General features: G+C 35.9%; 1 protein-coding gene across 6 annotated transcripts in view; it reads right to left on the bottom strand.

The window, feature by feature from the left end:
* BRAF (B-Raf proto-oncogene, serine/threonine kinase) overlaps positions 1-19,808 on the bottom strand; it is a 164,654-nt gene that overhangs the window by 41,145 nt on the left and 103,701 nt on the right. For 3 of the 6 annotated variants that reach the window (XM_044678547.1, XM_044678546.1, XM_044678550.1), the window contains 4 exons: positions 9,631-9,790; positions 6,109-6,145; positions 1,620-1,756; positions 534-651 (listed from right to left, as the gene is read on the bottom strand). In XM_044678547.1, coding sequence (XP_044534482.1) covers positions 534-651; positions 1,620-1,756; positions 6,109-6,145; positions 9,631-9,790 — 452 coding nt within the window. Of the gene's footprint in view, positions 1-533; positions 652-1,619; positions 1,757-4,536; positions 4,657-6,108; positions 6,146-9,630; positions 9,791-19,808 lie in introns of all 6 variants that reach the window. The other 3 variants (XM_044678545.1, XM_044678548.1, XM_044678549.1) reach the window with 3 other exon arrangements.

Here is a 19,808-nt window from a genome sequence, read left to right as displayed (position 1 = left end):
GGCCACCTACTTGTTCCCTCCAAAGCCATTTTTTAAAAGAATCCTCACCCTCCATCTTGGAGTCAATACTCTGTATCAGTTCCAAGGCAGAAGAGTGGTACGGGTAGGCAATGGGGGTTAAGTGACTTGCCTAGGGTCACATAGCTGGGAAGTGTCTGAGGCCAGATTTGAACCTAGGACCTCCTGTCTCTAGGTCTAGCTCTCAATCCACTGAACTACCCAGCTACACCCCCCCCCCCCAAGCCATTTTCAAGAGTGGTTGATTACTAGATCTAAAAAGAAATGAAGTTAACAATGGATACGTTAAAGCAAAAAATGGCAGACTCATCCATGTTGTCTTATATCATGAATCTGTAAAAATCTATTTTTATTCCTTATAGTTTAAAAAAAAATTAGCTTTTGGAGAATAGCATTGAATGATGTCAAATAATAAAATAAATAATACTTACTTTAGCACTTTCTATTAAAAGATTTAAAAAACATGCAATAATTATAAAACTTGAGAACAAAGCTTAATTCTAATGCTTATATACCATGCCATTTCCCCTTGTAGACTGTTCCAAATGATCCCGATCCTATCCTTTGTCCAACTGTGATCTGACCATCTGGAATCTCCCAATCATCACTTGAGTCCCGTCGACCAAGGGTTTTCTAAAATAAAATTCAACATAAAATTAGATATTTTTCATTCCAAAAGAAATTTTTCTTAAGACTTCCCTAAATGTGGTAGTGAGATGGAAGGCTTATCCAGTGATTCCCAAAGTGGGCGCTACCGCCCCCTGGTGGGTGCTGCAGTGATCCAGGGGAGTGGTGATGGCCACAGGTGTATTTATCTTTCCTATTAATTGCTATTAAAATTAAAAAAAAAATTTAATTTCCAGGGGGCTAAGTAATATTTTTTTCTAGAAAGGGGGCAGTAGGCCAAAAAAGTTTGGGAACCGCTGCTTTAGACTATAATTTTATTTTCCATTATAATTAGTAATATCTGATTTACAATAGTAAGGCCCTCACAAAATATCAAATTGATGATGGGATGTACAAAATGAGTTGTTACATTAGTACTCATTTCTTAAATTTAAATAACTAAATCTAACATTATCCAAGGCATTTCACCAACCATCCTTATATCCCCTTCCCCATTACAAATGTCTTTTAAGCAGTTTGTATTATCTACCTTGTCTGATTCATTCTTTCCCAAACAATCAGGCTATATAAGCTCTTAGATAAGCATCTAAAATGCTATTCCCTTTCCTTTCTCCCTGTCATAAAATTATCAGAAGCAACAAGCATTCTTCCTCAGCTACCAGTGCCTTTGTCTCAGTCATGAGACTGAGAAATAATTTCTGCAATAAGACTGTCAGTTCAAAGACTGTTTTTGGAATAATGGAAACTGCATGTCATAGAAGACTAAATAAGAACATTTAGATAAATTATTTAGGTTTTTGCATGAGGCAAAATCAGTGACATCTATATTATGTAATTTGTTTCAAGTGTTAACTTGGATAATAATGCAACAAGATTCATAACAAATGTCCATCCCTCTCTGAGGTGCTACTACATGGCTTCTAAAAAAAAACAAAACTTAGGAGAAAAGCAGGAAGATGACTTTTTGCTCTTACCATTCTATTCCTGTCTTCCGAAGATGATGAAGATTTTCTTTCACGCTGAGGTCCTGGAGATTTCTGTAATGCTTTCACATTAGTTAGAGATCCAGGCAAGGAAGCAGGAGGGGTGGCAGACAAGCCTGTTGTTGACCCTGAATTATTTTTTAAAAAATGCATTCATTAAAGGAGGATCAAACATATTGTTTTTTTAAAAAATTTTAAGAAATTCAAGACTTGTTTTAAAGATGCAGTATCTCCAGGGTCTTAAGAGGGATATTCATGTTTTAATGTGTTTATAGAATTCTTACCAAATAAACTTCATATAATTTTCTCTATCAAACTGTTGTAGTGGTACATCTTATATAGTGATGCAAAGTCTGAGTTTTTTTTCATTATATTAAAAGAAAACAATTTTTCATTATATTAAAAGAAAAAATCCAACTAATACTAATGAAAATACAAGTTAGATGCTTGTTTCTCTGGCAATAGAAATTTATTTGTGATATAACCAATCTAATTTAAAAGGCACAGATCACAAAAAGGTGGGAATATGGGCCTGTGCTATCCCTAAAGGTTTTCTTTAAAAAAAAAAATTTTTTTTTTATGTTACATGGTAACATTTTTATGGTATTTACTCTAAAGAAGCACACTATACTATAATAAGCTATACTATTATGAATTTTATTGGCTCCCTGGGGTCAGTTATACACAAAGAGGGGTTCTTTCAAGTTTTGTTGGTCAAAAAAAAAAAAGCCTAAACAAAACAAATTTCCTTTAAAACAATTGAAACTCAATGATTTAAGTTCCACAGCTTCATTATTAAATTACTTCTTACGCAATTTGTCTATCAGTAAGGGAATTCTAGCTATATTCTATTCCTGCAAGCTGATTCATATAAAAGAGCCAATGGGAAAGCTTAGATTTACCAGCATGGATCAAAGGAGCTACTACTACATTCTGGCAGTCTTGTCTTGGTTTACAAAATATTACCTCTGCCTCCTGTTGGTACCTTTAGGATAGATCCAAAACCTTGCAAAACTTATTCAAGAATGATTGAATGAAAACCACTAGAATGATTCTCATTTTTTGAGGGAGATATGGGAGCATATGGGGAAGGAAATGGGAAGATAGTTTTGAGGTCATACCAATAAGCACAATCTAGTCTTTCTGAATTTGGCCCAGGGATGCTCTAGTCCCCTATTTTAATAGTGGGGCATTCCTGAGATTTTCTCACAGCATTCCCCTGGGTTTAAAATTGGAGATTAAACATCTGAGATCCTCTTGGGGCCTTGCCATATGGATAATTATTTTGTAATACAGTGCAAGTCAATCCCTCCATATATAGAGCAAAATAAAACTTGAGGGAGATACTGCTTCTTAAGATGTTTACCACTATTACTAGAAAAAGTTATACTTCAACCTAGTGCAAAAGGTAAAAATAACAGTAACATTAGTTAAAGGTTAAGTCTGTATAAGAATTTGATCATCTCATCTCTTATACTCAAGTCTCTAAAAGAATAAAACGGTGATTGAGATTGTCTGGTTCAGCTTCTCTTTTAATATACAACTTCTGCAACAAATAGGCTCAACTGCTTAACAATGGTCAGCTGACCTAAACTTTTCTAGCAACTACATTAATTGTTTCCAGTAAATTCTGTACCCTTTCCAAGGAGCAGATATAGTTGTCCTAGGAAAGTAATCATAAGGTTGAGAATCTTAAGCTTAATGATGAAGCGCAAATTAATAGTCCTAGGTAACTAATACCTTTTAGCAAAATCTTTGATAATAATGTAGACTTATACAGTATTTTAAAAGGCTTTCCTGGGAACAACTCTGACAAAGACAGAACAAACTCACTTTTAAAACTAGAAACAGGGATTAAGTAATTATCAAAATTATATAATTTAGTATAAGTCAGGACTTAAAATAAGTTGGTCTTTTGATTTTTACTGATTCTCTACCAATACAAATGAGCAACTCCTCTGCCACTTACAGACTAAGAGTTGCTTAGGGGCATTGAGAGGTTAAATAACTTGTCCAGTACCATCGAGTCAGCATGTTTCAGAGGCAGAACCTAAATCCAGGCCTTCGTTGAACAAGAAGCTCTCTATACACCATATTATGTTTCACTATGTGTCTTTTAAATTAAGTATACTAAGATACCCAAACAAATTTTGTACCCTCCAATAATTATAACAAATGTAACCACAGTGCTTGAAATTCGGAGGAATGACATAGGATGTCATCTCACTCTGAGTCTGAGATCATGCTGCTCCCCTTCTCTCATAGTAAATATTGAGTTTAACAATACATAGCACATTTGAAGAAAAGAAATTTAAGTTTTCTTAAGTACATTAAGAATAATCCTGTACAATAACTTTTATTTCCTTATAGTACCTTGCTTCTAGTTATTATAAAATAGTGATTATTAGAAAATCTCCAAAAAATTCAAGGCCCCAATGTGTCCCCTGGATAATTTATTTTGTTTACATTTTCAAAGCATATGACTACTAAAATATAAATAAATAAAAACATTAATCACCACAAAGATGTCACTTAAATGGATTAAAATCAAAGAAATTCATTGAAGGCCCACACCTTGTTAATTCCTACAAAAATGAATTTACAAATAATCATGACCAACAGTCATAAGGTAAAAACAAGATGGAAACCAGCTCAGAATTTCCTTGCTTTTAAAAGTTTATGTCAGACAACATACAGAAAGCTAGTGGTAGTGAATATGTATAAGAAGCACATTCAGAGCATTCCAGCCAGGCCAAGCAGAAAATTTGAGTTTTTTTTTTCCTCTGAAAACTCTCACACTTACAAACACACGCTGTGAGGGTGAGGCACGAACAGCATTTGTGAAATTTATTTATTTATTTTGGGGGGATTGGGGTGGTGTGAAAACAAGAAAGAAGAGCCCAACTACCTCTGAACACTGGGCCAGGCTCAAAATCAAACACTATTTCACTGGGGACAGAATGTAGGAGGGGACTGGGAGTCCGGGATTGGTATTTCCGAAGACAGCGCATCAGTTGGTTCAAAGGGGCTGTTAGAGAGAGAAAGAAAGGAGCAGGCAGAGACAGGAAGACAGACACACAGAAGAAATGAAAGAAGTCATGGGGAATAAATAAGATGACTTGAGGCCTGCTTAACAGAATAATTTTGGTCATTAAAAAAAAGAAACAACAAAAATAACCAAAAACCAAATACTTATTTTTATAAAATCCCAATAACTAAAACACATAAATAAAAAAAAAATCCTCCCCAAACCCAAAGCAACTTAATATGAAGGGCAAAAATTGCCATTTAATTTTAAGTATGAAGCAGGCATTTTTTAATGACTAGATTAATAGCTTTGTGATGCCAACATGACTGCAACATTTAAATGCTGGATGTATTGGGGGAAAATTATCAAAAGCCACAGTTATCAAGACATATGAAAGTCAAACTGGCAACAACATTATCTGGTGGGTTCACAGAATAACAAACAAATGAAAAAATTTCTATAGCCGAGGTACTATAAACTCTAGATGCAGAGTTCACAAGGCAAGGGGACCCAGCATTTTAGCAGTTTTATAAGTGAAGAGGCAGTACAACAAAATAAGATCACACAATAGATCTGGGTACAACAGACTGTAGCTCTTCTGATGAAGCTATATAGCAAGTCAAAATGGAAAGGCCATATTAAGAGGTATTTTGTATAGCTATAAAAGTATTCAATTACTATTCTCATTTATAATACTAAGGACAGATCTTGACAGTTAACAAGATATCCTGAAACATGGTTCTTCAGGTAATGTTTTTATGATGAATATTTTCATTAGTCTCCAAATCTATAACTGGACACTACAATCAGTGCCAGTTTGATTGGGTAATAGGTATGAATTCAGCTTCTTGTTTTCTAGACAGCACTGAACCACCCTAGGAGGGAAACTGAACATCTGCTCAGTCACTGATGGTATAATGCATATTGACTTTATGCCTTTTTTTCAGGGGAAACCAGAAACACAGGCTTACTATTTCTAGTCACCTGGCCTCAAAGAAATTGGCCAGAATTTTAAGGAGGTTGGAAAACTTCTCAAATATATTAATGTGAAGAGAGCAGTTATCAGGAGAAGTTTTGATCAACAGAAAACCCTGTGGTCAAGTTTATGAGAGAAGTAAATGTCCCAAAGGGAAGTTTAGTAACTATACTTTGAGGATGGATACAAGTCAACAAAGCAAGTAAAATTCTTGATATGAAAATACTTCAAAATAATTGATGCAATATTCAAGTTTCCTTTTCCTTTTTGCCTACACTACCCAGCCAAATTGTGTATCTTTTATCAAGACAAATGCTAAATATCATAGGAAAGTAAAACTGATAAATTTTAGTTTTTCTCTACACATTTCTCTCTGTGTCTCTGTTTCATGAAATGAGCCAGTACAAGAGGATAGAGGCAGCAAAGCATCGCAATTTTCCCCCAAATTCTCTTGCAAAATTAAAATGACTACTTACCTCCATCACCCCGTAACCCTTGGTCTCTAATCAAGTCCTATAAATAAATAGTAATGTGTATTTACTTTGATTATACAGTTAAGGATAAAAAATAGTCATGCATTTCCCACTACATATCACTAGTAGCTGGGCTAGTTAAAATGAGGGTTGCTTGACTTTATAAAATTTGAAAACCACAGGCTGGCCGGCCTATAAGATGTCACCCAAAAGAGAGACAGTCACTAATAAAACAGTCATTTTAACCTTCTGATAAAGATCAGCTTAACAAAGAGTTTGAAAATTGTTTCAGGTGTTAAAAATCCAGTCCAAGTATCAATTGACTTTCTTTTTTTTTTTTAAACCCTTACCTTCTGTCTTGGAGTCAATACTGTGTATTGGCCCCAAGGCAGAAGAGTGATAAGGGAAGGCAATGGGGGTCAAGTGACTTGCCCAGGGTCACACGGCTGGGAAGTGTCTGAGGCCAGATTTGAACCTAGGACTTCCCGTCTCTAGGCCTGGCTCTCAAGCCACTGAGCTACCCAGCTGCCCACTATCAATTAACTTTCAAAAAAGGCTTCCTGACAAGGCAAAAATTAAAATTCCTCTAACTTGAGTGACTGAGGAGAGGCAGAGATAGAACAGAAGCTCCCCATTTCAGTCTCTGCCTCTGCTCACCTTGGTCTGATGGAGTAGTCCTTATGGCTTACAATTATCCCTAAACTTCTTTGTGAATGTAGCTTACTGATCTGCCAAGGGTCCAACTTTCTGCCATGACATTAAGCAGAGAAGCAAAATTTTAAAAGGTATGTTTCTAATGGATTGTCAGGAACAACCCTCACTGCCCTTAATGCAGAGAACAATTTAGCAGATATTTATTGAGTAAATACTACAACTAGTTGATGTGAGGCATAAGATAGGCCTTTAAAAAAGTTTATAATCTAGTGGGAGTATTAAGAGGTAAAAGGGAAGTCAATTAGTAATATAACATTTAGATAACAATTCAAGACAACAAGAGATACCAGAAGGTACTACATGATTAACTGACAAATGAATGGTAGACACGATAAGAAAATAAAGTGCATTAGGAATTCAGAAGAGGAAAAATAATACTCACTATGGGGGGGGAGGGGGGGGGAGACTTGAGCCAAGTCTGGAAGAATGATAATTTGGATAAGAAAAATGGAATGGGAAGAATATTCTATGCAAAAGGAATAGCCCAAGCAAAGATACATGTGAATGAACATATTATGTTCTGAGGATGATAAGTATAAGTAGGATAATTTGATCCAACCAGTTTTATTAGAATCAAGTTTTTGCAATATATGAGATATAACCAAAAAGTTAAGTTGGGGCTAGGCTATGGGATGCCTTGAATGTCCAAATATGGAGTTTAAATCTTTTCCTGAAGGTAATGGAAAGCAATTGAAAGGATTTGGGGAAAGGGATAATGATGATGAAGCAGAGGCAGTATGGCACAGTGAAAAGGAAGACTTGAATCCAAGTCTTCCCCATAATGGATAATGAAGGACACTGACTGCTCTCTACACTATAAGTTGCAGACAAGGCACCAAAACTGGGATGGGTCCAGGCACCCACACACACACCAATGAAATCACAGTATGATTCAAAAACAATGCCATGACTAAACAAGTGGAGAAGTACTACTGGAGAGAGGAAAGCCTGGCCATTGTCCAGGAAATAACAAGAGTAGCCTCAGCATAAAGAGGCTGGAGAGGGAGAGGCTCCATGGTAGAGTCACCCAACATAGGCTCTAAATTCCAAACACGTGGCTGGGAGCAGTAAAAAAACAAATTCTGGAATTCAAGGGTGTTTCTTTTTGAAAATGAAATCAACCACATTAGATGAAGGCAAGTTGTATGGGTAGCAAAAAGTTGGACAAAACAGTTGATGCTTTGGATTAACTGAATTCAGATCCAAAAAATTTCTGGAAAAAGTTGGGTGGTAGGTTGATATTAACAAGATTAAATTAAGAAGGACAAAGTTAAAGTCGTCCTTAGGTTCAACGAATCAACTGCACAAATAAGCAGGGTGGGGGAGGATGAGAACAAGCACAGCTAGAAAGTAGCTCATACGAAAAAAGATGGATTTTAGTGGATTGTAAATTCGATGAGAGTCCATATGCCAAAGTTCTTATTCAATTTTTAGCTATGTTAATAGAAATAAAGTGTCTATGGTTATAGACTCAATAGTTCAACTGGACATGACTCTGATCAGACTACACCAGACTATTGTATGGACTTCTGGGTTCTGTAGTATGGAAGGACACTGAAAAATTAGGACTTCTCAATAGCACATAACCAAGATATGATATTAGAAATCTAGCATCTCATCAAATGAGGAACTACTGAAGAAAGTGGAAATATTTAACTTGAAAAAAGGAAGATTTGGGAGAGGAGGTAATGAGTTGTCTTTAGATATTTGAAAGATTAACAATTTTGTGGGGAGACTTAGATTTCTTTTTTCTTTTTTTTAAAAAACTCTTACCTTCTTTCTTAGAATCAATAATAAGTATAGGTTCCAAGGGAGAAGAGTGGTAAGGGGTAGGCAATGAGGATTACATGACTTGCCAAGAATCACACAGCTAGGATGTGTCTAAGGCCAAATTTGAGTCCAGGACCTCCCATCTCTAGGCCTGGGTCCCTAAACACTGAGTCACCTAACTGCTCCTAGATTTATTTTTATCGTTTACAAAGAAAAGAACTGGATCAATGAGTACAAAAATTATGCAGAGGTAAATTTTGACTGCACATAAGGAAAAAGTCCTAGCAATTAGTGGTCTAAAAACTGGAATGAAACAAAGATGCATTAGCAATAATGGGTTTTCTGTCCTAGGGTACTTAAAGTTAAATACTATGGAACCCAGAAAAAGATGGCAAGTGACAGAAGTGAGAAAAAAAATATAAGGCTTGAGCAAGCCAGATCCTAGGTAGGCTGTTTCAAAGGAGAAGTGGCAGCCCAGGCCAGGTAGTAGCCAGAGGTAGCCCCTGGATCTTTCTCCTCTAGATGCCTGGCCCATGGTGATCTGGTGAAATATATTATAAAGAGAAGATATATTTTTAATGGATTAGGATGAATTACTGAAGAAAGAAAGGTGATCATGGCTATAAAGGAAGTTAAATCAATGACTAGTTCTTAGTAATATTTGTCTCTGCAAAGATGATCTCTGAGAACACCACTTCAAAAGTGCTTATGTAAAAGATTAAAATTATATACAACTTAAATGAAATAATATAAAATTAATTTTTAGAGCACATTAGTTATAGGATATTTGTTTTATAATGACTACAAATTAAGAGTATCCAAGAGTTTCCAGAGAAAACTACATGGAATAGCTTGTAAGACTAAAGAATATTACAATTGGCTTAATGCATTAATCAGAAATAGACATAAATTTATAAAGCATCCTTATAATTTTTCAGATCTGTGATTAGTGAAAGGCTTTTTCCCCCCAACTACAACTCATATAGTGCATAAAAAGGATAATTCAGTTTATTTGTGATTCTAAAAATACTGAATACTTACATCAATATTGACAGGCTCTATTGTGTTTATATGCACATTGGGAGCTGATGAGGACCGGTCACGTTGTCCAAATTGGTTCCGATGATCCTCATCTGCTGGTCGAAAGGGCTGTGGGATTGGAATGGATTTTGAAGGCGACGGACTGGTAAGAATTGGAGGCCTGGAAAATCAAGTTTGGAAGATAAGATTCGGGATTTCTCTGGATAGTGCCTCACATTCTAAAATGGAACAGTAGCCACTTATTTGTATTCATATCCTCAAATGAAATCAAATTTGAGAAAGTATTTAACAGTTACTACCATTAGTAGAATTTTTCAAATACACAACCGCAATTAATTTCAAGAGGTCTGCTTTGTTTAGAACCTTAAGGAGAGGATGTCAGGACTCTGCCTGAAGACAGACATCACTAGATTTATTCCAATGGTGAAGAGAAATCACCTGTGGCCACCAGCTGATCTTCTTAATTCTCTACTTGGAGAAACTATTAAAAAGTTAGTAGGGGGAAGCTGGGTAGTTCAGTGGATTGAGAGTCAGGCCTAGAGACAGGAGGTCCTAGGTTCAAATTTGACCTCAGACACTTCCTAGCTGTGTGACCCTGGGCAAGTCACTTGACCCCCATTGCCTAGCCCTTACCACTCTTCTACCTTGGAGCCAATACACAGCATTGATTCTAAAATGGAAGGTAAAGGTTTAAAAACAAAAAGCTAGTAGAAAGTAGCGAAATAGTTATTTACCACCTAGTTATCTATATCATTTCCTTCATGCTAGAAATTACTAATGTCAGTGAATATATTGAATTATGGGAAATAGAAAGATACAGGGCTAAGAAAAAAGAAATTAAAAAAAAAAAAAAGAACTTTAAAGACAACAGCCACACACTGTAGAGGAATATAAATCTTGGGCTGTAGCCAGTGGCATCAGATGTTTCACTCTTCATTTTTATGCTCAGCTTTTCCTTACATTTCCATTGTAATGTCTTATATTCTGAGGTTTTAATATCCCTGACACAAGCATGTACCACCCCCCAACAGAAGGTATAGAATTATTCACTCTTTGTAAAGCAGACATCACTGAAATAGGTATGTAATAGTTTCTTTCTGATGATCCTACTATGTGCACTTCCTATGTAACAAGTGATATAATATTTGTAAAGCACCTAGCACTTAGCACAGTGCCAGGCATATAACCAGCTATTAATAAATGCTTGTTTGGGGCAACTAGGTGGCTCAGTGGATAGAGAGTCAGGCCTAGAGACAGGAAGTCCTAGGTTCAAATCTGACCTTAGATACTCCTAGCTGTGCAACCCTGGAAAGGTCACTTAACTCCCACTGCCTAGCTAGAGCCTTTACCACTTTTCTGCCTTGGAATCAATACACTATATTGATTCTAAGACAGAAGTTAAGGTGTTTTGTTTTTTTTAATTTTTGTTTACCAAATGTCACTGTTTGGAATTTTAAACAAGTAAGTGAGAAATTCCCCTTACCAGAACTCTCTGAGGGAAAGAGAACATGAGATGAGAGAAGCTGGGGAATCTAATCCTTAAGGAAGATTGCCTGAGAATCACATTGGAGCAACTAAAGCAATGCAGGCCAAACTGTACTGAGAGATGAAGAAAGCTGTGGGGAATCTATAGTTTTAAGCATGATACAGCAGATCAGCATTGTGAATATTCAACAGACTTTGCTTGAATAAAGATTGTCCTTACACAACCTTCAGGATCACTAAATGTTTCAGCTGAATTCATCAACAGCTCCGATCCCATTGGTGGATAACTTCATGCTAGTTTAGAAGGAGGGTCACCTATCAAATGTAGTAAATGGCAGGCAGAGAGAGCAAGTGGAGATAAAGAGGAGAAAAATTGAATATTGGCATTATTGACTTTCACTAAAGTAAAAAAAAAAATAGGTCCAAGAGCGAGAGATGGACTGAAAACAAGAGACTGAAGCTGAACCTGTCTTGGAAGTGAGGAGAGAGCTTGACAAAGAATCAGGAGTTGAAGTAAAAAGGTAAATAGTCATAAATAAATACTAGGCAGACAAGACAATATGGATCTGTACAGAAATTATACAGAAGCCTGAGGGGATGCCTAATATGGAAGAAGGTCACCAAAAGAAGTAAAATAGGTTACAAAGGAGAGAAAATTTGGATTTAGAACCAATAATAGAATGCTATTAGATAAATTGTATCTTCATATATATAAACCAGAGGTAAATCTGGAATGTGAGAGCTAAGGAGAAAGGAATGACTTGAAACATCTCTTAGCTAACATTTATTGCCCAAAGAGAATAGAAAAGGGAATAAAACTCAGGATATACAACTATGTCCCTCATATTCCCCATATTTCAAATCTCTAATTTGCAAAATGATGATAGAATCACTTTCCAAATGCCGAAGATATGGTAAAAGAGATACTGCATAAATATTCTGATTATTCAGTAGATATGCAAAATTAATCTTAAAAATATTTGATGTTTGTATAAGCCCACATATGTAGTCCAAACTAAGGAAGATTCTTAAGTGTTGTGAACACTGTAAAGACAACTCAAGTAACTTGAAGATGAATTGGGGAAGTGAAGAGAGATTAGGAGATAGAAAAGGTTTTAGCAGAAGAATTTAACTCATGGTGAAGGTTAAAGGATCAGGAAGCTCAAAGTGGTAATAAGCATCTCCCAAATAAATCATAAAAGGTACTACAAGATATGAGGATGAAAATTAATACAAAATACTAAATAATGAATTCATTTAAGATTGCTCTTAAAATGTGTGATAAACAATAATGCTTAAAATGACAAATGTCTGAGTGAGAATCATGGGAAAAGTCAATTAAAATGAAAAAGTCTAAAATCAGCCTTTCTTTTCCATTTGAGTTTTTCATGGAAATCTAAGTTTTGGGGAAAACTCCTGATGACAATCATATGCTCTTAGCCAAGTGAATAGAAAGGCATGAATGGCAATACTGATGAAGTAATAGAAAGCAGGCCTCCTGACTTTACATGTTGATAAAAAGAATTCCGAAGACAAGCACATGCTTTTGTGAGAATTTAACATTAGCCTGTACCTTTTTCACTTGTACCCTAAGACTGACTTTAAATTTTAAAAAAGTCAGAGTTTCATATTGAGTTTGAACTAGCCCACTCTGAGAAATTGCAATTCAACTTCACCCTTTGACTGAATTAAGAACAAAGTCTGTCAACAAACCACTTAAGGCAGTGGGAGACTTGTAGGGGAACTCTAGAGGGATGCCAGAGGTCTCTTGGCTCTCTTGCTTCGTGTCCTTCTTTGATTCCTGGGGTCAGGAAGACCCACGCTGGATCCAGACTGAGGTTGGAATCTGTCAAATCAGTGGGACTCAGAAAAGTGATGTTCCAAGTAGCATAAACTGGACTAAGGAAAGAAAGCAGGTCTCTTTGCCTTGGAATCATGGAGAGAAAAGGCAGCTAGCAGAGCAGTTATGCCGCTGGCTGAGGGAAGGCCCTGATGCACACAGAGGGTGGGGTTCGGGGCTACCCAGGAGAACATCCCAATGCACCTGAGGTCTGGCTGAGGAGCTGGCACAGCTGGCTGGGGGAGGAGGCTTGGTACAGGCACAGCCAGCCAAACGTGGTGAGAGGCCTTTTCTTTCTCTGACCTGCCCTTCTAATTAATTTAATAATTAATTATAAATTCAGGTACAGTCTCCAGAGAATTTTAATCTTAACACTTAAGAAAGGATTGTTATGCAGAGAATAGGGAAAGGCACTTTAAACTAGAAACTAACTGCAACTGAACTAGATAGTTGACAGAATATTCTATTAATATAATCCATGTTAGCACCAAATCAAAAGTAAAACTTTTAATCTTAACGACCTTTAGCAAACTGTTATACAAGCTACTTTTGACCTATAATTAATTTTCAGTCTCAAACACTTTATAAAAAGTTTTTGAAACAAAGTGGCTGCTCCTGTTCAGTGATATGCAAATAAAATGCTGACTTTTTAAAATTGGGGAAGATATTACATACCTCTTCTTTTAAAAAAAGTATGAATTTCTAATTTTTATGCAAAAGAAGGCACCATATTGTTCTTCAAGCAAATCTTGATTAAATTCAATATTTTACCTTATCAAAATTATCATTTTTGCTGGCCACTTTGGCAATAATTCCAAGGAATTTATATGTTTTTTAGCAAAAAGTCAACATGAGCTTACTTCTTTATATTGTCACACATGTGCATACAAAGTATGAGCTCAATGAGGGCTCTTTTTAGAGGAGAGTTTAGCCATTTAATTGCAACTATCATTTGCTCAGGACTATAGTCAAACAGCTAAGATATAAATAAAATATCCATGATATAGGATAATAGGTTCCCATCCCCAGTTACAACTGAATGGAGACACATATACACTACAGTGAATATTTAGGGAAGATCAAAGTGAATTCTCCTTGTAGTTCATATGTGCTAATAGAGCAACAGGACTTACCATCCGAAAAAGTTCTAATAACCATATCTTATTAGAACTGTCAGCAATGCATGCCATAGCCAAAGTATTAATAAGTCCTCATTTTTAACACTGGTCTTCTAAGAAGTGGTATATAATTGTTCTAGGCCAATGATGCCAAGTATCATTAAAGAGAAAGGCATCTAAGATAAAGAACCTATTAACATGTGTAACTATTAATAGCCAAATGAAATGGTAAGTAAACTTTTTGTTAAAATTCCAATTAACCTAATACTATAAATATAGAATTTGTGATCTCATAGGTCTGTGTAAATGTACTATTTTTCATCTCTTTCAGAAAGTTGCTTTGTTTAATGATATAAAATAGAGCACCGGATTCTGTAGGATGAAAAAAAAATTGGGATTAAAACCAACATAGCTTCATGTCTCAAGTCCCTTACTTCTGCAGCAAAGAAATTCTAATTCTAACACATAGTTGCTATAAAATTGTGTTTAGTTACACTTCCCTCAAGGACCTATGGGTATCAAAATAAATTCTTGTATAAAACAGGGGGAGGGAGTACAGTAGAAGGGGTAGTGAACTCCATGAATTCAAGTCCCAGCTTTTCTGCTTACTATGTTTGTAAACTTGAGACAGTTACCCAGCGGTTCTGGGCATCAACTGTCTCATCTGTCCAATGAAGGTGTGACTTTCAGTCAAAATGGCTACTTGAACAAGAAGCAATCTGTCCAGCTTCCATCTATTCTAGCAAAACCCTGAAGAGTTTGCACTTGGCCAAATAATTTTTAAGAAATATGATAAGAAATTTTAAGTGACTTTTTCCACTCTAGTACAGCCCAAGGGGTCAGCCAGAAGTTGGTGGACAACAGAAAAGGGAGCCAGCTACTACAAGTGCAGGATAGTTTTCATTTATGGCCAAAATGGTCACAACAATGGCCAACAAGCACATGTGTAACCTATAAGGTTCTTTGTCCAGAGGCAGCCAGAGCATGAGACTTCCCTTAGAAAGTTCTAGAATGGGGATCTTAGAAGCCAGTGATGGGAAGGGGGCAGCCAGTGTGATGCTATAGGGTTCAGACCAGAAAATTCTAGGCCCACAAGTTTTGAGGTCCCTAACTTTCTATTCTCAGATATTAAAAGAGGGCAATGAAAACCTAGCTCTGAATTTCAAAGATTCAAAGGAGGAAGTAACTCCAGCAAGTGAGGATCTTCACTGATACTCAAGTGATCCAGGATGAGATCAAGCAGGGATGACCCACCCCACCCAAGGAGAGGAGAGGGTTAGAGCCTAGTCCTAGGAAAAAACCTCCAATTCAGTGACTGAAGCGAGAAGGATGAATGAATCAAAGGAAATACTCAGAAGTATAAAATATTAATATTAGTCTAGTGATTCCCCAAAAGGAGAGAATAAATCTATGACAATAAGCAGAGATTCAAAGGAAAAATGGTTTTCTCAAAGGACTACAGGAATTCCAAGAAGTAATGAAGCAAGAGATGGCACAGCAAGAAATACTTTTTATTAAAAAAATTAAATATAAAAAAATGTAAGATATCTGACATCCAAAACAACTAACCCGGGGAAAGAAAAGATAATTTAAGAATCACTGGACTCCTTAAAATGTGATTAAAAAAAAAGTGTGACCACTTTATTTTAAGAAATTATAAATGAATACTGCTCAGATTTGTTAGAACCAGAGGGCAAAAATCAACTGTGTCATCAGAGGGCCTTGATGGATCATGTGATGAGAAAGGTAAAGGACAGAAAGTAGAGACATATTTTTGGACATGATCACTGTATGGATTTGTCTTGCATGACTACAAGTTTACAAGAGGTCTTTTTTTTCTTTTTCTTTCTCTAGGTTTTTAATTGGGGTGGGAGGTGGTGTTGATAATAGTGATATAGAAAAAGGCCATTAACTCTAACTGATGGTATGAAATGAAAATTCATGGTTTTGTATACAATCTACTTGTGCTCTTATGTATGGAAATGATACTTTGTTTTGAGTTCAAAATTTTTTTTAAATTACAAGAAAGAGTAACAGCTTCCATAAATAAAGTGTTAGTCCCTGGAATGACTACATGTGGAGTTGATGATCAATTCTCTGCAGAGGCACCCAATGGATACCTGGGTGGTCCAGGACCTTGAAATCAATTCCTATGAGGAACAACTAAAGCAACAGTCGGCAAACTTTTTGGCCGTGAGAGCCATAAATGGCTGCAGTAGGAGGAGGATGGAGGTGGAAGGCACTGGAATATGGGGTGGGGGCTGAAGGGCCCCCTGGGGCACATCCTGGGGCTCTGCTCGGATTGGCTGGTTTGGAGGTGGAGCCAGATATGGCTCGAGAGCCATATGTTGCCAACCCCTGAACTAAAGGAATAGCCTAAAGAAAAGAAGGTTCAAGGAAAAGATGAAAGTTATCTTTGAGGAATTGGAAAAGCTGTCATGTAGAAAAGAGAAAAACTTTTTCAGTTGATTACCAAAGAAAAGAAACAAGAAAAATGAACAGGTGTTGCAAAATGGCAAATTTAAGCCCACATCAAGAAAGCCTCCTGACAATTACAGCTATTCTATTGTAAAGCTCAGGGTAATTTGATGAACTGTGAATGAAATCCTAGATACAACTGGCAGCCATACTATTAACTTGAACTAATTCAAAACAGAGATTTTCAAAATATTATCTTATGTAAGCATATGACAACACAAAAATGAACATTAACGGGAACACAAAGGTGGGTATTGGGATATGAATATAAATATATATGAATATAAATATTCCTACAGCTTTATGGTGTGTGACAAGGTTCCAATGGAACACATACAGATAATATATTAAGAGTGAAAGTTGTTGATCAGTCATTTTTTCAGTTGTGGGTTTGCCCAGGGTCACATACCTAGTGCTGAGGTCAGATTTAAACTTATGAACTTAGTCTTCCTGATTCCAAGCCCACTGCTCTATTCACTATGCCACATGTCTACCCTATAGAGTAGGAGACAAGAACTTAGAGTATCACTGTTTTTATGCAGTACTACTGACTGCTACTTTTGTTTTTTAATTTAATACTAACTGCTACTATTGTTTAATTCAGGTCAACTAATATTAAGACAATTAAAATTAATAGGGTTGTTTAAAAACTGAATTTCCTTAAAACTAACAATAAAAATTGCATTTCAAAGGAGAAATTGGAACTATACCATAGTTGCTTAGATTTTCTTTCTGAGTCTTTAAGTCACAAGATACATTTGATTTTCTCTATAGGCAGACTTTACACTCAAATGGATAAATGATTGCAATGAATGTTAGTGCAAAAGCCTTGTGATTCCATACACAAATTATTTGGCCACTAAAATATGGAAAATGCTTTGAATAATGCAGTCACTTGAATCTTAGGTATGAGTTGACATATATTATTTGATTAGACATTATGGACTAGGAGGATAATTAAGAGTATATCCCCTGAGTAGAGGAACATTAAATGAATTTAATAAATATTGGAAGTAGGCTTAACTATCTGTTAAACTAGGCACTGAAGAAACTGCATTTATTCCTCTTGATTATTCCAATTCAGATTCCCTTGATTTATTCCTCATGTGTGATTTCACCAAAAACTAAGATAATTATTGGCAAAAGACTGTGATTTCCTAAACTCTATAAATAAAGGGAATAGAAAATAATCTTAAAAAAAAAATGAAAGATCACAACACCTTTCAGGTTTGTTTCACAAGAATCAGATTTGACAGTTCATTACTGGCATATTTCATAAATGTTAAGGAAAACTTTATACATATTGATCATACCACTTCAATCTCACATGGTGGCATGTTACTCTGTATTAAATGCTCAATTGACGAGAATGATATAAACTGTTACAACTAGATAAAGAAGAGAAGCTACGTGGAGAAGTGGACAGAAAGCCAGGCTTAGAGAGAGGAGGTCCTAGGTTCAAATCTGACCTCAGACACACCTAGCTGTGTGACCTTGGGCAAGTCACTTAACTTAATTGCTTAGCCCTTACCACTCCTTCTGCCTTGGAACCAAAACAGTATTGATTTTAAGATGAAAGGTAAGAGGTTAAAAAAAAAAAAAAAAAGGAACTCTATGAAGAAGGATGTAGAACACATATCCAATATTGGGGACAAAACTTACTAGTTGAATAAAGATGTTAAAAGAGAAGTTAGGTCACAATTTGAATTACAGAAAAGAAATATATGGAAGTGGTTGATGATAACATTACCAACCCAGAAGGTAATTGTTAGTTGCAGGTTTAATCAAAGTAGTAGTAAACAAAAGTAATATTAGCTACTTAAGAAATATTTACGATTACTTATGTTTAAACCTAATTCATGTAACCAGAAAAGACAATTAGAGAAAAGTAGAAAAAGAAAATAAATGCAAAACAAACTGGGCATACATTGAATAAACATCGGGAATCATTAAAAATTATTATCTTTTAATCTAAATTTGTTTTTTCTTCTAACTTTTGCCTGGGACTCCACTGTTCATGCTCTTGCTCATCCTATATGGCCTCAGAATTATGATCATTTCCTTTCCTGAAGCATCTAAACACCAAAACCTCTTTATTTTTCCTCCACAACCTCTTTGGCATCCATTTTATTCCCACTTCTGAATATAGACCCTTTATTCTATTTGCCTGGATTACTAAAATACTCTAACAGATCTGCCTATATCACAAAATTTCAGCATTGGAAGGAACCTCAGAGGCCATCATATTCTAATGGATACTTGAGCAAGAATCCCCCAAACAAAACATCCAAGTTATGATCTAGTCTTTCCTTGAAGGGAGGGAAAACCAGACATCCATGAGGCAGCTAGATATTAAAAAAATATGTGTGGAATGAATGTCAATAATATTCTGTTAGGTAAAAGGCTTGGTTCAAATGAGAAGATGTACAAACCCAATGTCTTTAGCATGCAGCTGGATTAGGAACATAACATCATAGCCAGTCTCATCATTTTCCCAAGACCATTTCATATTCAATCTTATCTCTGAATATTTGCTTACAATGTTTTTATACTTGAAATGGTCTAACTAACCCATAGCATATCTAGAGCCTACCTAACCTTGGGGCTGAACTTTTCTTTCTTCCTTTGTAAAGCTGACTCTTAACATCCCCCAATAATTTCCTTCTTCTCTAAACTCTTTTAATACTTAGTTTCCAGGGGGCAGCTGGGTAGCTCAGTGGATTGAGAGCCAGGACTAGAGAAGGGAGGTCCTGGGTTCAAATCTGACCTCAGACACTTCCCAGCCATGTGATCCTGGGCAAGTCACTTGACCCCCATTGCCTACCTTTACCACTCTTCTGCCTTGGAGCCAATACTATCTATTGGCTCCAAGACAGAAGGCAAGGGTTTTAAAAAAAAAAAAACAACTTAGTTTCTAGGCCCAAATTAGGCACCTAATAATTTATGATTTTTAGTTATTTAATATTCTTTCGTGCCTGTTAATGTTTTCTCCTTAGACTATAACTTCCCGAGGGCAAGGATCATTGTATTATACTTCTTATGCATTCCTCATAGAAACTACCCTTGGGCAAAGCACATAGTAAGTATTTAGTATTTTCTAGTGAACATATCAATGAGATAAAGGTCTTGAAACATCATACTATGTCGGTTTTAATCTCACTCAACTTAATGCACACAAATAACTACTTTCTTATAAAATCAGGAATTAGCTTGAAAAATTAAATTTGTTAACAGTTCAAAGCCAAATTCTTAAAAAA

Source organism: Gracilinanus agilis, chromosome 5 (genome assembly GCF_016433145.1).
Source record: "Gracilinanus agilis isolate LMUSP501 chromosome 5, AgileGrace, whole genome shotgun sequence".
Lineage (NCBI taxonomy): Eukaryota > Metazoa > Chordata > Mammalia > Didelphimorphia > Didelphidae > Gracilinanus > Gracilinanus agilis.
Note: the sequence above shows the minus strand (reverse complement) of the source record. Positions and strands in the feature narration are given on the sequence as shown.